This window comes from Coregonus lavaretus (genome assembly GCF_964263955.1).
Source record: "Coregonus lavaretus genome assembly, chromosome: 32".
NCBI classification, from domain to species: Eukaryota; Metazoa; Chordata; class Actinopteri; order Salmoniformes; family Salmonidae; genus Coregonus; species Coregonus lavaretus.
The window spans coordinates 11,398,713-11,416,166 of record NC_140019.1 but is presented as its reverse complement, the minus strand read 5'-3'; the positions used below and the strand labels follow the sequence as shown (position 1 = coordinate 11,416,166).

Here is a 17,454-nt window from a genome sequence, read left to right as displayed (position 1 = left end):
GCAGACAATTACATTGATGGAAGCCACAATCTATCTTCAATATTAAAGTTGATCTACCCCCTTTTTATTTTTTATTTTTTTATAACACTTTCTTTGGAAAAACGGCTTCCTTACTTCAAAGAACCAAAACCCCCCAGGGGAACAGCAGAACACCCCTGGACAGCATGGAAAAGAGAGGAGCAGAGAGGAACACACAGACACGCACAGACAATTACCACAGCTTTGGGGTGTGTGACCGAATGCTTCATTGTGTGTGTTGGCTGTTTCAAAGTACTGATGTGTAAACAGTGGGGAGGCCATCATGTGCATGCGTATGCAGACTTTAGCTTACTGTAAACAGCCATGTCATAACAGCCTTACACCACAAGATGACAGCAGTGATTAGGGAGCGCGAGCAGTGCACTGGGAAGGGTAGGGCACTGGTCCACAGTGGTTAATGTAGACCAGGGTTCTTCAATTCCGGTCCTGGAGGGCCGAAACACTTCTGTTTTTTATTTCTACCTGGTAGTTAATTGCACTCACCTGGTGTCCCAGGACTGAATTAGCCCCTGATTAGAAGGAGAGGATGAAAAACAGAGGTGTTTCGGCCCTCCAGGACCGGAATTGAAGAACCCTGATGTAGACCCTCGTAGAAGGGTAGAAAATGAGAATGCCAACTGTATATGTCCACGCACCATAGGTGTAGTAGGCTACCTCTGTAGGTAGTGATGCGTTGCAGATGTCTTCGTTGGTGACAAACTGGTCTACGTACAGCTGGGCCTTGGAGGCCTTGAGGAACGCCATGAACCGAGCGGTGAACGAAGCCACAAAGATAGACAACATGCCGAAGTCTAACACGTTCCACAGGTGCATCATGTACTCTCTAGGACCGTCCACCCAGATCTCCTTGACCTCCGACCAGATCATACCTGAGAGAGAGAGAGAGAGAGAGAGAGAGAGATAGAGAGAGAGAGAGAGAGAGAGAGAGAGCACACATTAAAATAACACATACTTCCCTGAGATAATATCTGGTAGGTACACAGTCGTATTGAAACTACATTCAGAGCCCAACAAATACATCAACATCACTACGGTATCACACCAACACAGACACATCTGTGTATCTCTGCAGCCAAAACAGGGAGAAAATTATTGAAAAGCTTCTCTAATCATTATCATCGCTGTGCCACAAAGAATGCACACATAATTAAAATGACCCCTCTCTCCCTCAGATGGCCCCATACACACCTCACACACTCACACTCACACACACACTAAACAGCTCACACACACTCTGGCTGAAATTGCTTTTGTTATCAAGTTATTGTATTTGGATCCCCATTAGCTGTTGCAAAGCAGCAGCTACTCTTCCTGGGATCCACATAAAAACATTACATAATACAGAACATTAATAAGCAAGAACAGCTCAAGGACAGAACTACTCTTGGTGGGAAGAGAGTGCTGCCATTACTAGAAACCAGGGTTGGGTAGGTTACTTTCTAAATGTAATCTGTTACAGTTACTACTGAACAAAAATATAAAAGCAACATGTAAACTGTTGGTCCCATTTTTCATGTGCTGAAATAAAATATCCCAGAAATGTTCCATACGCACAAAAAGCTTATTTCTCTCAAATTTTGTGCTCAAATTTGTTTACATCCCTGTTAGCAAGCATTTCTCCTTTGCCAAGATAATCCATCCACCTGACAGGTGTGGCATATCAAGAAGCTGATTAAACAGCCTGATCATTACACAGGGGCACCTTGTGTGGGGGAAATAAAAGGCCACTCTAAAATGTGCAGTTTTTTCACACAATTCCACAGATGTCTCAAGTTTTGAGGGAGCATGCAATTGGCATGCTGACTGCAGGAATGTCCACCAGAGAGTTTAATGTTAATTTCTCCAACTTCGCCTCCAACGTCATTTTAGAGAATTTGGCAGTACATCCAACCGGCCTCACAACCGCAGATCATGTGTAACCACGCCAGCCGAGGACCTCCACATCCGGCTTCTTAACCTGTGGGATCGTCTGAGGAGGGGGAGGCGGGGTGCTGAGGAGTATTTCTGTCTACAATAAAGCCTTTTTGTGTGGAAAAACTAATTTTGATTGGCTGGGCCTGGCTCCCCAGTGGGTGGACCTTATACTCCTGAGTGGCGCAGTGGTCTAAGGCACTGCATCGCAGTGCTAACTATGCCACTAGAGATCCTGGTTCGAATCCAGGCTCTGTCGCAGCCGGCCGCGACCGGGAGACTCATGGGTGGCGCACAATTTGTCCAGGGTAGGGGAGGGAATGGCCGGCAGGGATGTAGCTCAGTTGATAGAGCATGGCGTTTGCAACGCCAGGGTTGTGGGTTCGATTCCCACGGGGGGCCAGTATAAAAAAAAAATGTATTCACTAACTGTAAGTCGCTCTGGATAAGAGCGTCTGCTAAATGACTAAAATGTAATGTAAATGTAAGTGGGTGGGCCTATGCCCTCCCAGGCCCACCCATGGCTGTGCCCCTGCCCAGTCATGTGAAATCCATAGATTAGGGCCTAATTAATTGATTTCAATTGACTGATCTCCTTCCATTAACTGTAACTCACTAAAATCTTAGAAATTGTTACATGTTGCGTTTATATTTTGTTCAGTATAGTTACCTGTCCAAAATTGTTATCAGTAATGTAACTTTTGGTTGACCCAAACTCAGTAATATAATCTGATTACCTACTTTTGGATTACTTTCCCCTTAAGAGGCATTAGAAGAAGATAAAACTTATCCATATACTGCATTTGGTGTGTCATCATAGTGGGCTCTGACTTCTGGTCAGACTCACTCAGGAGGAACAATATTTTGAATTCTAGGTTGAATGTCATTGAGAAAACAGAAAGGTGTCATAATGTATTTTTTCGCAAACATCCTTTCTGGATTTAAAAGTAATTCAGGAAGTAATCATCTAGTTTTTCAAAAGTATCTGTAATCTGATTGCGATGTTTTTGCTGGTAACGTAACTGATTACAGTTACAGTTTTTTTGTCATCAGTAACTGATTACAGGCAATCAGTTACTCCCCATCCCTGCTGGAAACACACAAACAAATGATATTGCTATGTTAAGAAGTGAGAGAGAGAAAGTGTGAGGAGACGGAGAAACCAGCTGATGTTTTTTTAGTGGTTGATCTTATGCCCCCCTGTCCTTATTTCTCCCTCTTTCTCCCTCTCTCCCTCTCTCCCTCCCCCCCCTCTCTCTCTCCATTCATCTGTCTTTCTATTCCTCCCCTCTCCCTCCCTCCTCCCTCCCCTTCTCCCTCTCTTCTGCTCACCCAGCACCCATTTCATGATGAGCATCTCGGTCCAGGAGAACTGAGTCGTCTTGACCCGGAACACCTGGCGAGGGTGGTCAGTGATGGTCTCGTTGGGCAGATTCTTGACCCCCTCGAAGCGGTCAGAGGCGTTGATGACCAGCAGGCCCAGGAAGATGGTGAAGGAAACGGCGTGGGCCACAAACTTCATGAAGGGACTTCTCAGTATCTGACCCAGCTGGACAAAGACAAAAAACACCCTACTGGTTACTTGCGCCTTAGGTGATAGCTGTTTTACTGAGGAAAAGGTTTGACTTATTATGAATGTGATATGTGGTTGTCTTACCTAGCTAACTTAAGATGATTGCTCTGGATAAGAGCATATGCTAAATGACTCAAATGTAAATGTAGTACCATGTTAAATGTTTACATGATATTGCAAATACATTTCCCCTATAAAGTCAGTTAAAGTAAACAGTATCACTGTCAGGAGGAGGAATAAACTAGACGGAACTGGGAAACACGGAACTGGTCTAAACTATGATCTGGAACCTGAGGCAAAAAAACTAACCAGGTTCTTCCAGGGATCAGTTCAGTCAGACTTTGAATCTGAACATTTTTGCCATTGGAGTGTAGACAACATAAAAAATGTTTTATTGACACTTCAGGGACCCATGTCCAGACATTAAAGTGTGTTACTGTGTGTGAAGATCATTCAGTGTCAGTTTCACCCTTATTATTTATCTCCCCTACATCAGAAGCAGTGAGGAGAGACTCAGTAAATAAGACAGAGAGAAATAAGAGAGAGAGATGTGAATTTCACACTGCCTTGTTGTGTGTTCCATTATTCAATACTAACCCTGGAGAATCCAGCTATGTCTCAACAGGATGGGAGAGATAGGGAGGAGACACGCCTTAACAAACACAGGCAGATCGACACACTGAAAATGTACATTCAGTATGCACTCAAAACACATGTATTTGTGAATGTGAACATTCACATAAGTACACCCATTGACACAAATACCAGCAACAATATGCAGGAAGGCTGAGAAGGAGGGGGGTGAAACAGTATTGGCCAGGTTGTTCATTTAACAACACACAGCAATCACATCCATTGTGCTGTGTGTGTGTGTGTGTGTGTGTGTGTGTGTCTGCTTATATGTGTCCCTCTGTTTTTATTAAAGGCCATTAGCCAATACTGGTCATTAAAATCAGTCCGATATCAACCAACTGATAGATCAAGGGTGTTGTTCACAACACACACACCGCCATCTAAACCTAATCAAACAGGTGTGTGTGTTTTTCCTATCTGATTTTTTGGACTGGCTACGTCCCAAAATGCACCCTATTCCCTATATAATGTAGTTCACTACTTCTGACCAGGGCTCACATGGCTCTGGTGAAATGTAGTGCACTCTATAGTGAATAGGGTGCCATTTGGGATTTTTTCACTGTTTTTCTCAGTAGTTTCAGGTGGGGAGAGAGATACCCTGCTGTATTTCCCCTGTTATTGTCCTATTAAACCCACACACCATGATGACACACATCATCAGCTGAGACCCCCACCCCGCCCCTCCCATTCCCTCCATCCCTCTGTCTGTCTGTCTCTCTGTCCGACTACCCCAGTCTCCCCATGTCTCTCTCTCTCTCTCTCTCTCTCTCTCTCTCTCTCTCTCTCTCTCTCTCTCCCTCTCTCTCTCTCTCTCTCTCTCTCTCTCTCTCTCTCTCTCTCTCTCTCTCTCTCTCTCTCTCTCTCTCTCTCTCTCTCTCTCTCTCTCTCTCTCTCTCTCCCGTCTCTCTCTGTCCATTCCTTCTCTCTCCCTCGTATCCATCCTTCTCCACGCTCCTTCAATTTCTGTCACCATTCCCCTCCCTCCCCACTTAATCTAATCCCCCTTCGTCAAATTTCGACGGTTAAGTTTAGGCATTAATTCAGAATGCGGACAACCTAACCACATTATGATCCCTTAGAGGATCTCTAGTGTGTGTGTGCATGTGTGTGTGTGTACGTACGTGTGGCGCGCATGTGTGTGTGTGTGTACCTGCAGTGCATACTTGCATTACCTTGCTGCAGGGCATGATCCAGTAGGCGATAGCCAGGAAGGGCAGTCCCACGGTGACCCCTACCACGGTCCAACACTTGACCCCAATGGACTGCTGCCTCAGACCTGACAGGTTCTCATACCAGATAGTTAGCAGCTGCTGCTGGCAGTTAGGGTGCGCCACAAACTACACACAGAGAGAGAGGGAGAGAGAGAGAGATCACAGCAGCAAGATTTGTGACCTGTTGCCATAAGAAAAGGGCAACCATGTTTATGTTCATTTATTTTCCCAATTGTACTTTAACTATTTACACATTGTTACAACACTGTATATAGCCATAATATGACATTTGAAAGGTCTCTATTCCTTTGAAACTTTTGTGAGTGTAATGTTTACTGTTCAGTTTTTATTGTTAATTTCACTTTTGTTTATTATCTATTTCACTTGCTTTGGCAATGTAAACATATCTTTCCCATGCCAATAAAGTCCTTTGAATTGAATTTACATTTACATTTACATTTTAGTCATTTAGCAGACGCTCTTATCCAGAGCGACTTGAGAGAGAGCGAGAGATTTCCACTGTGTGTGTGTGTGTGTGTGTGTGTGTGTGTTCCCTCAACAGGTTAATCACTCAATCAGCCGAGGCCATCTACTGACATTCAAGGATCATTTGTGACTAACCACAGCACACACACACATGCACACACACACATACACACACACACTATGACTTCAACCCAGAAACGAACAATTAAAATGAGACAGTGTCCATCATTCCTCCATCCCCTTGGTGATTGCAATCATCTTCAATGACCCATCATGGGAACCCTGTCACCAGTTTGTATGTCAATATGTCCAAGTCTGTCTGAGAGTGCCCATGCTGTGTGTGTGTTTGTGTGTGTGTGTGTGTGAGTGTGTGTGCACGTGTGCGTGAGTGGGTGCCTGCCTGCCTATAGCATTCAAGGCCACCTGGTTGTCCTGGCAACCTGTCCTCCCCCTCATCTGGCAGGTTGATTAACACACCCAGCTGTGGTCACGCTCCCTGCTTTGGGAAAACACCCCAGGCACTACACTTTACTGTTTCCCTGGAAGCTTACACACAGGATGGACGTTTCACAATTTAGGTGTAGCACTGAAATAGCTCACCTGATTCACCTAGTCAAAGGCTTGATGATTAGTTGACACGTTGAATCAGGTGTGTTAGCGCTGGAATAGATCAAATACATGGAACGGCTGGGGTCCATGAGGAGAGGTTTGAGAACCAGGTGTTTTTTGTGTGTTGTTGGGGGTACTCGAGGACCGGAGTTGTGAACCGCTGCCTTAGATGATATCTGAGGTAGTATGAGCCTTATGGTACTATGTGTCACAATGTTTCCATACAGGATGTTCGACCATAATGTCAGAGAAACGTATTTACCTTTTTTGTTGAAATGTGTGTGTATGAGTGTGTGTGCCTGTGTGTCTGTGTGTGTGTGTGTCTCTGTGAGTCCCGGGTGATGTAGGGAGATCGGACTTGGTTTGACATTTAGCTGAAACACCTCTGGTATGAAAGGGATTAGCATTCTGACACAGAGGCTTGTCTGATATTTACAAATGCTACCAGGCCTCGGGACACACACACACACACACACACACACACACACACACACACACACAGACAGACAGACATGTGTGTACTGCATCACTACTACAATACTACGTCACTGATCCATCGAGAGCCATCGAGAGCATCCTGACTGGTTGCATCACCGCCTGGTATGGCAACTGCTTGGCCTCCGACCGCAAGGCACTACAGAGGGTAGTGCGTACGGCCCAGTACATCACTGGGGCCAAGCTTCCTGCCATCCAGGACCTCTATACCAGGCGGTGTCAGAGGAAGGCCCTCAAAATTGTCAAAGACTCCAGCCACCCTAGTCATAGACTGTTCTCTCTGCTACCGCACGGCAAGCGGTACCGGAGTGCCAAGTCTAGGTCCAAAAGACTTCTCAACAGCTTCTACCCCCAAGCCATAAGACTCCTGAACAGCTAATCATGGCTACCCGGACTATTTGCACTGCCCCCCCACCCCATCCTTTTTACGCTGCTGCTACTCTGTTAATTATTTATGCATAGTCACTTTAACTCTACCCACATGTACATATTACCTCAACTACCTCAACTAGCCGGTGCCCCCGCACATTGACTCTGCAACGGTACCCCCCTGTATATATAGCCTCCCTACTGTCACATTATTTTACTTCTGCTCTTTTTTCTCTCAACACTTTTTTTGTTGTTGTTTTATTTTTATAAATGCACTGTTGGTTAAGGGGTAAGTAAGCATTTCACTGTAATGTCTGCACCTGTTGTATTCGGCGCATGTGACCAATACAATTTGATTTGATTTGATTTGAATGTTTTTCCCTGTGAGATGTTCTAGGCTTGAACATAAATCAACATTTCCCACTCCGAATACACCTGTTAACAAATACACAAATGTGGTCAAATGCTACATGAACAATCAATGCTATCAGATAGAAATTATGCCATGTAAACTAAACATAAAAACATGACATACTGTATATACTTGGTCATTTACAGCAGTGTCAAGTAATGCGGTCATGTTGCGGTCCTGGTTGGGGTGTCTCACCTTCTTGACGTCGTATGTGATGGCCAGTTTGACGCGTTCGAGGCAGGGCGGTTGTTGTCACTGGGCGGGGCATTGTCCACGTCTCCATTCAAGATGGCCTCCACTTCCTCTGTGTCTCTGCACTGGTCCAAAACTCCCACTACAAAGTCCTTACACTGCATGGACAACTTCCTGTAGTCATTCTATGGAGAGAGAGAGAGAGAGAAGAGAGAGAGAGAGAGAGAGAGAGAGAGAGAGAGAGAGAGAGAGAGAGAGAGAGAGAGAGAGAGAGAGAGAAGAGAGAGAGAGAGAGAGAGAGAGAGAGAGAGAGAGAGAGAGAGAGAGAGAGAGAGAGAGAGAGAGAGGAGAGAGAGAGAGAGAGAGAGAGAGAGAGAGAGAGAGAGAGAGAAGAGAGAGAGAGAGAGAGAGAGAGAGAGAGTATGGATGATGTTCAAGTACATATGATTGTAGAATTAAGCACCTATATGCCTTAAATGTTTATGGATTGAGAACCAGTTGAAGGGTTACTACAGAGCAGAGACATTTATGATGTTTATCAATAAACTCCCTGCAGATGGTCTGGGCATGTCAATGACATGTGATGGAGATACAACCCTCTGGAGTGCTGTGTGGAGATTGGAGTAACAATGGAACTAGTGGTATCATTTCTTTTGTGCTTATGACCTTATGACCTGACACATGGCCACATGCACATAGTCTCAAGGGCCAGGAGGATGGTAAATGATAAATGTATAAATCATGTTTAAGTATGAATGGATATGTTTTATAATGTGTTATGAAATGATAATGGTGAAACAGAATGACATGATTGATACTTTGTACTCCAGATGCATGACTGGATAGTGAATATAGTCAATACAGAGTGTGATTGTTCTTTAACGTACGTATGTACATAATTTTTTAGTCATGCCACTAATAAGATACAGTGGCCCCACTTAGAAGAAGCGCAAGTAGCCCTCGTGAGCAGCCAACATGTGATAATGAAAGAAGTTATTGATTCACATGGGAGGAGAAAACCATCAGTTGTATGCATGTGTCTGTATAAAAAGGAGCACTCCGGTTCAGGACAAGCAGTTGTTGTTCCATGGAGCAAGGCCGGCTTTGTTTTGCAATAAAGTCTAATTCTTGAATTCACAAGCTCCGGTGTCTTGAGAGATATTTTGAGTTGATTATATATTAGTAAATATTTCTACGACATAATTGGCGAGCCTTTGCCAGGAGTTGACAATAGGGCCAGAGACGGTGTACATCTGCAGTTATGAAACGGCTTGGACGGACCATACAAACAAAAGCGGCCGCTTTTAACAGGTAAGCCAAGTTCTTACTTATATAGTGTAACGTTTGTGTGGTCCGATCCGGGGCACGGCATCAGCTGCAGAAAAACCAAGTAAGGTCTCTCCAAAATTTAAGAACCAGAAAATTAGAGACTAGGGCTTTTGAATTTAAGAATACATGTCGCTGTTGTTTCTCTGAACCGTCTGTTCAATTTATTTGATTCATTTGATTCATTTGATTCATTTGATTCATTTGATTCATTTGATTCATTTGATTCATTAGATTCATCTTGCTGGTCGCTTTGTCTGAGTCATTTCGGCACGGGTGGTTGTCCATCTGGTTGAGCGATCAGACAATAACATGTTAAGTCCTACAGATACCGCTTTAGACGTGTAGAGGAAGTGAATCGTCTTGAGGACTGCTTAGGTAGGCAGAAATCCTGTGTAATACCACTCCTTTTTCTGTGTTGAGGAAGTGTAACAGAAGAAATAGGGCAGAATTTACAGGTCGCTTAGGAAAGCGTAGTAGAAATCCAGGTGTGTTGAGGAAGTGTAACACCTAGGGGGCTAAATAAATATAAATCCTGTGGATACCGCTTTGGAGAGCTAAAATTCCAGAGGTCTGAACGGGCAGGTAGGTAATCATCCTGTGTTGTGGTGATGCAAAAATTAGGTAGGGTCGATCAGGTAAAAAAGTTAGGTCATCCGGCGTAGGTGACACCATAAATTGGAGTAACACCGGTCATCCTGAGTAGGTGAACGGGTTAAATAGCTACAAGGGCTTCAAAATTTTGATAAAGTGTTATATATAGAGTAGGTCTGCTCATCTCATATGGGGAATGGGTTGCTTGGGCGGCTGTGAGTCATTCAACTGTCTGATTCATTTGGGCACAAGTGGCTGCTCATCTGTGTGAGTGAGAATAATAAGAAATCCTGCAAGTAAATAGCCTTTCTGTAAGGAAAGGAAATATATTTGAGGTTGTTTGAAGCTTCTGTCTGATGGAGTAAGGGTGTGCCCAATCTCACATTAGGAAAGAGAAGACTAAATGGTGCGTGGATATTCATTGACCAACTGAGTGTAGAAAATTCACGTTACCAGGAGGGGTAGAATAAATCCTGTTGGAGGAACAGGTCACGTGTACCGGTGTGGTCATATGACGTCTATGCATTGTATTTTGATAAATCTTTTAGGGTATGTTTCTGACATTATATTTAGAAACTTTAGAGGTGATGCAGTATTATGATAAATTGACTACAGTAAAATAATAACTAGGATAGGGTTAACATTCCAAATTTGGCCCTTTGATAGAATAAAATATTCCTGTAGGTTATACAAAGTAATTAAGGGCATTTAAGAACAACATTGTATAAATATGGAATAAGAGTGGTATAATGATGTAAATTAGTCGCACTCTGAAGTTTGAATGATGAGATATAGAGGTGTGTTTGATAATTATATATACGTTGGAATAATAAGCTTTTCTTGTAAATTATATCTTGGAGTTTCGTACAACAATGCCTGTCATATAATTTTGTAAGATCAGGGAATAGTGACCAGCATATATGATTCTAGGAGGATTCTATGACTGAGGGAAAGGATTTGGGTAATTTGTTGTTTGTTCCGCTGAGACTAGATGGTGATTAACTGATTTGTGGCAATAAAGAATAATTAGAAACATGAATGGTTTGGTAGATATGAATATATTGGAATATAATGAATTTTATGTGAGTGTGATTTAATACGAGGGATTGGATAAAATTGTAGGTGTTGACTTGCCCAAACACGTAGACGTACGTGGAAATGGGAGAAAGTACATAGGGCATGTGGTAGAATTAAGTATTATAATAAACTATCTATTATTTCAGAAGCAGAGGTGATATAGTCAAGGGGTTTTAGTATATTAGGGGAAAATATAATTCATTTGGTTAGGTCGTTAGATCTGGTGCCAAATCAATGAATGTGGGGTTTGACTCGTTGACTGTTAAGTTGATTACGTTGAGCGTGTGAGATCTGTGTCCTTCAAAGCTATTTTCTGATAAAGTGTGGTATGTGCCAGATACTAAAACTACTGACCATTATCATTGGAATAAAGGAGGATTAACTTGTCATTTCAATAAAGCATAGATTCTGCATCGCTGAACAGAGTCTAGGTTTTCTAAGTATAGTTTAACTATAGTTGTGGGTTGTTTAGATTGAAGGAACAGTCAGGATAAGACTGGACGATTTAGCAGCCTGCGTCTTTTCAGACTGAAGGACTCACTTGTTCAACGGGAAAGAAGGAGGAGTGTCTATAGTCTAAATCAGAAAGGACAGTTACATTTGAATAGCGGACTGGCAATTTGGATAAGAGATTTGGCCATAATTTGAATTGTTTAGGTAGACTGGAATGAAAGTAAGGTATTTTAATAATATGAATATACATATATTATTAGTTATTGTTGGGATGTGAATAGACTTTACTAATGCCATGAATTAGTTTCCGGGTAAAATAGAGTTGTACTTGCTTGACTGTATTGAGCTGAAAGAGTTATTTAAAGCAAGTTTGAATAGTTGGATGGAAAACATTTATTTGACAAAATTCTAATTGTTATTACTTTATTCTATGGTTTGCGTCACCAGTGGTGTATGCGAATATTTGGTGAATTGTAGAATGATAATGTATTTTCGTTGCGTAAACCAGGGGATGCAAGGAGCTTTGGCTTTTAAGCTGAGGGAATAGCATCAATTTATAGTGTGTTCTAGATTTGTTGAATAAACAAACTTATATTTTAAACTAAAGTAATGCAATAGGCTACAATTATAACATTATCAGAAAAAGGCACTATACGCTCATCTGTGGTCCTCTGTAGCTCAGTTGGTAGAGCACGGTGCTTGCAACGCCAGGGTTGAGTGTTCGATTCCCAAGGGGGGCTAGTTTACTTATAAAAATGTATGAGCTCACTAATTGTGCGTCGCTTGGAATAAGAGCATCTGCTAAAATGTTAACGGGTATGGAGAGGAGAGTATGTGGTGGTAATTTTTAGTCATTGAATAAGGTTAAACGAGTGACAATGGTGAAATATGTCTATAGATACATTGGATTGTGATAAATGGATGATTTCAATATATGATGGTAAACTACAGCAAGTGTTTGATGTTACTTGTAGCTTACTTAGAAAGAATAGATTAATAGATCTCATTCATTCTGATAATGGCGGAGTGATGGTTTAATTGCGTGGCTATGATTTTAGTTGATTACAGGAGAAATAGGATATAGTTTACTACGCATGGAGAAGTGAATGTCTTATATGGTAATAGATCAACTGAACCAAACATGACGTTAATATGGCAATTTAGGATGGTTAATGTTGTTAAGTTCGGTTTTAAACCCTATGATAGAGGTAAATGCAGAACGCTGTTTGAAAGTGTTTTATTAGGTCTGCTAGTAAAAATGGAAGAATTTCCATTTTTGTCTGTGGGTGTTAAACATTGGGGCTTGCTGAAACGTGAGAACGCTATAAGGGACATTATGGGTTAAGTTAGGTGTACAAGGATCGCAAATTTTGTATGACTGTAAGTCGCTTTGGATAAAAGCGTCTGCTAAATGGCATATTATTATTATTATTATTATTATCGGCAGGAAATTGCTAGCTAGTTAGCGGTAAGAGCTAGTGCGGTTTTCGTTGGGTGACGTCACTTGCTCTATGAACTGGAAGTAGATGCTTTGTGTGGCATTGGTGGAGCGACGGGTAACGGTGCTTCGATGGTGAATGTTGTCGATGTGTGCAGAGGGTCCCTGGTTCGAATCCAGTAGGGGACAGAAAGCAAATCTTTTACATTGATGTTATTGATGTGAATTACTGGTTTCATTGATAACATTATAGGAAAGATGTTGTCCTACCGATCCATGTCGGATAGGATAACATAGTAATTGAAATTGCATATTGGTGAATTGGATGTTTATTGGTTTTTACTATAAATATAAAATAATTTGTCATCTGTTGAGGTACCATTATGAGGGAAATTAGCGGTAGAGTATGATAGATATTGTAGAGGGTTTAAAAAATAAGTTAATTGGGAGATGAGACAGGTTGACTTGATGTTGAATGGGATTGTTTAATAGGAGTAATTATTTGTACTTTGGAGAATGAGAATATGTTATTAGGTAGTATTGCTTTGTGGAGACGATTAACTAATGAAGAACATGTCTCGATAGTTGAATAAGGAACGATATTTGATAATTGATCATTTTATTATGACATTATATAGTTTGTTTAAACAGCAGTGAGTTATGATGATGTTTTATTACTTCAGATAACGATCATTTGTTTATAGTACGTTGAACCTTGGGAGGTAGTTGTTGCTGTTGGCTTGATGGATTAAGTAGACATCTTTTTATGGGTTTTGGATTATGAAATAAATTTATATTTAAAAAAAAAAACATAAATGCAACAGTTTGCGACGTTTAAATTACTAAAAAGGGGTTATAGGTTTATAGTGGAAGGTGTAGTTAACATAATAAAACTTGTTATTATCTAGTGTCTTCTAAGTGGGAGTTTTCTTTTAAGGATTGATGGGAGTCTCCTATAATATTATGTTAGGGGTAAAGTAGGACATGACGTATCAAACAATTTTAAATCGATGCTGGGGTTAATGATTGTTGATGAAGATAGGACTGGGGATATATGTATGATGTTTTGTGTGTAATTACTATCTTTGGATTGTTGATTATATGTTAACGACATGTATACTTTCTCTTCCAGGAACATGGGGATTTCTTTATTGGGAGGTTTAAAAAGTCTGTAGGCTAGGGTGGAACTAGTTAGTAAAATTAAGTAGTTTTAGTTTTAGGTTGTCATAGGGAGCTACCAAAATAAATAAGGCCTGGCCATTTTTGTTTGTTTATTGTTTTACTATATGGTGTTCGAATAACCACAAACAAACTACTTAGTATGAAATGTTAGTTGTATAGGATTTTTATTTCTATTTTGGGTTTTTTGACAGGATGGAAGTGAAATATCTTAAAGGGGCATACGCATGTAATTTGGGTTTTATTTACTGAGGGATAAGTAAATATGTGTGATTTATTTTGAAAAGAGCTGTACTAAGGACTTACTGTACTGTACACTCGGGATAGAACATTTATGAAATGTTTTGATGGTTATTAATGAGTAGTATACTATTGGATGAAACAATTCATTGAATGATTTCAATGACCTCTGAAATCTATCCTGGCTTTATAGTGTGACCTGATCACCCGCACTATGAATTCTAGAGGCATGCTGAATTAGGGGGTTAGATATAATAAGGATAATTGTGAAGAAGTTTATAATTTGGAAAAAATCCTATATATAAATTAGTCCAAACAGGACAAGGATGAAGTGAGAGAGTTAGTCCTGAAAGAGAGGTATTCTTTGAATAGTGTTATGGGATACAGTTAAGTAAAGATATGCTCAAGGGTTGTCATTTTCAGTTTAGTTATTATTTTTGGTTTAATAGGCAATGTTGTTGTTGTTTTGTTTTTTGAACACATGAATCACGATGTGATGCATGTGTCCAAGGGGGGAAGTTGGGCTTACATAGGTTTTAATGTTTTATAATGGTTTTGTGGGGAAATATGCAAGGTGTATTAAGGATATGAGCAGTAGTAATAATGTGTTATGGGTTAGGTTAAATCTTTTTTGTTTTTGTGATAGGAGGCATGAAATAAGTGGACTACAACAAGCTGGAAGCAGGTGTGCTTCATAATTTCAAGGCTTCTCTTGACGGATGAGAGGACATAAGTAGCATACTGTGTCTCACCTAACCTAACAATGTTCTTAAGATTGTCTTTTCATGGTTGAAGATAACACTGCCCAACTGAGTAGGAGAATTTGAGTATTTTCTGTGCCCTGGAGACTATGTGATGGCAAAAGACTACAGAAGAAAGAGCTGGAAAGACCCTATGTGGAGGGGCCTGTACCAGGTGTTGTTGGCTACCTTAATGATGGTAAAAGTGGTGGAGACAGATACTTAGATCCATGTTTCCCACTATAGGAGTGTTCCAACCTCAGCCATTGGGTAGCATTGTTGTCTTTTGTGTGTGTCTGTGCTTGTGTCTTTGCAGCAGTAACTCTGAGCTTCCCTATGGGTAGGCTGATAGAAGGACACTCATCGCAGACCGATGTCGATAGATTGAGAGGGACTCTGGCTGATCTGGAGACCCTAGCGATGGGAGAAGGTTAACAGCTAAAGGTGACCATACATCATCGTCCCAGATACACCAACAGCGGTACGGATAGAGGGGAGCGTGATCGGGTGTCATCTAAACCATTGTACCAGAGTGAGGGAACTGATGACTAGGATACCACAGAGACTTCCAAGACCTTCCAGACCGCCGAGAGATTCCAGACCACCGAGAGATTCCAGACCTCCAAGACGCAACAGATATCCTTATCATTGATTTCTCTACACTTGACTAGTTACCTGAGAATAAGGGGAATGGAGTACTGATAATAATAAAGAGCAGAAGGAAAAGACACAGAAGGGATCACTATTAGAATACAAGGGTTAAAATATTATTGGTGTGTGAGAAACCAGCACAAAGAGTATGGGGAAGTCACATGGGGTAGTGTGACCTTAAGATAATGAAAGAAAGAGACAGGTGAATCATAGACATAAGGAGAACAGTCCAAGACTTAGATAAATAATTTGATGTAGTATTTGGTGTTAGATTTCCAGGGGGAAGTGTTATTGGAGTAGTTATTCCTTGGGAAAGTGCATTAAACCCTGTATATGTTAGAGCTATACCAAATACAGAAGAAAGGGAATTGAAGGAGCCGTTAAAAAATGATTGATATAGATGAGTACAATATATTATATTACAATTAAATAAAGAAAATAGTCTAATATGCACCACATCTCCGTTTAAAGAATTAACAGTAGTTAAAAATCTTCGCAGTTACTAGGACTGTGTTATGATTCAACTACAACTTTTGTCATATAAGGAACTCGGAAAGACCATATTGGCCAGCAGAATGTTTGTAATATTTAGGAAATCCTAGATATAAACAATTTTATGATCAACCAGGATGAGGAGAGAAGTGTAAGCAATTGTTAGAATAGGAACAAGGAAAGGGAAACACCAGGGTAATGTCAAATAGAGTATGAGCAAAAATATAGGAATGTTACAATAAAACAATTGGGTTATATAATTTGGGAGAATTCAAGGGAGAATGTGAAACATAATGATTTGTCATGTAGACAATGTTAATAGGGATGTTTTGGATTGGAAATTAACTCAACTGAACTGTTATGATCTGTCCTTTCCTGAGGTTACTACGGATGGTGTCGTAATGCATTGCAGAGATCATTTGGCCCAGAACGGTGTAAACCTCAATAAAAAACCAAAAATCCTCTACTCGGCTGAAGAGGAACAACAAAGGCGTTGAAGACGTTCCTGTCTGAACCACTTCTGCCAGGAGACCTGAATCCAGCATCAAATCAAAGCAATATACTGGTTTGCACATGGACAAAACAGGATGATAGTGGAGGTGTGGCGGTTCAGGTGTGACATTGGAATCGGGACATTGCTATGGGCAATCCAAGATGAACTATGAAGCTATCTGAAGAACATAATGAAGACGCCAGAAGATTGAGTGCCGGTAGAGGAAGGGAGTGTTAGTTGAGGTAGTATGTTGATTAAGGAGGTATTATACACTACTAAATTTATAGTAATTTGGACAATGCATTGGAGTACTGATCTGTGGTAAATCTCGTTATGAGGAAGATACATTGGTCTGAATATATATTCTTATAAAATGTAACCACAGATGGCAAGGCTAAGAATAAGTATATGCACATGCTTACACTCATTTTATGTTATATTTTGTTTTATTGGTTGGGACTTAAAAGTCCCAGAGGGGGGAATTATCTGGATGATTTTCAAGTACATATGTTGTAGAATTAAGCACCTATATGCCTTAAAATGTTTATGGATTGAGAACCAGTTGAAGGGTTACTACAGAGCAGAGACATTTATGTGTTTATCATAAACTCCCTGCAGATGGTCTGGGCATGTCAATGACATGTGATGGAGATACAACTCCTCGTGGTGGCTGTGTGGAGATTGGAGTAACAATGGAACTAGTGTTATCATTTCTTTGTGCTTATGACCTTATGACCTGACACATGGCCACATGCACATAATCTCAAGGGCCAGGGAGGATGGTAAATGATAAATGTATAAATCATGTTTAAGTATGAATGGATATGTTTTATAATGTGTT

At 40.9% G+C, this 17,454-nt stretch overlaps 1 protein-coding gene across 1 annotated transcript in view; it reads right to left on the bottom strand.

The window, feature by feature from the left end:
- The window catches only part of LOC311107724 (short transient receptor potential channel 7-like), a gene marked incomplete at its 3' end in the record, with an annotated part of 51,965 nt that overhangs the window by 19,214 nt on the left and 15,297 nt on the right, over positions 1–17,454 (bottom strand). Inside the window, 5 exon segments of the mRNA XM_084150238.1 lie at positions 675–908; positions 3,283–3,499; positions 5,329–5,493; positions 7,934–7,983; positions 7,986–8,115. Coding sequence (XP_084006364.1) covers positions 675–908; positions 3,283–3,499; positions 5,329–5,493; positions 7,934–7,983; positions 7,986–8,115 — 796 coding nt within the window.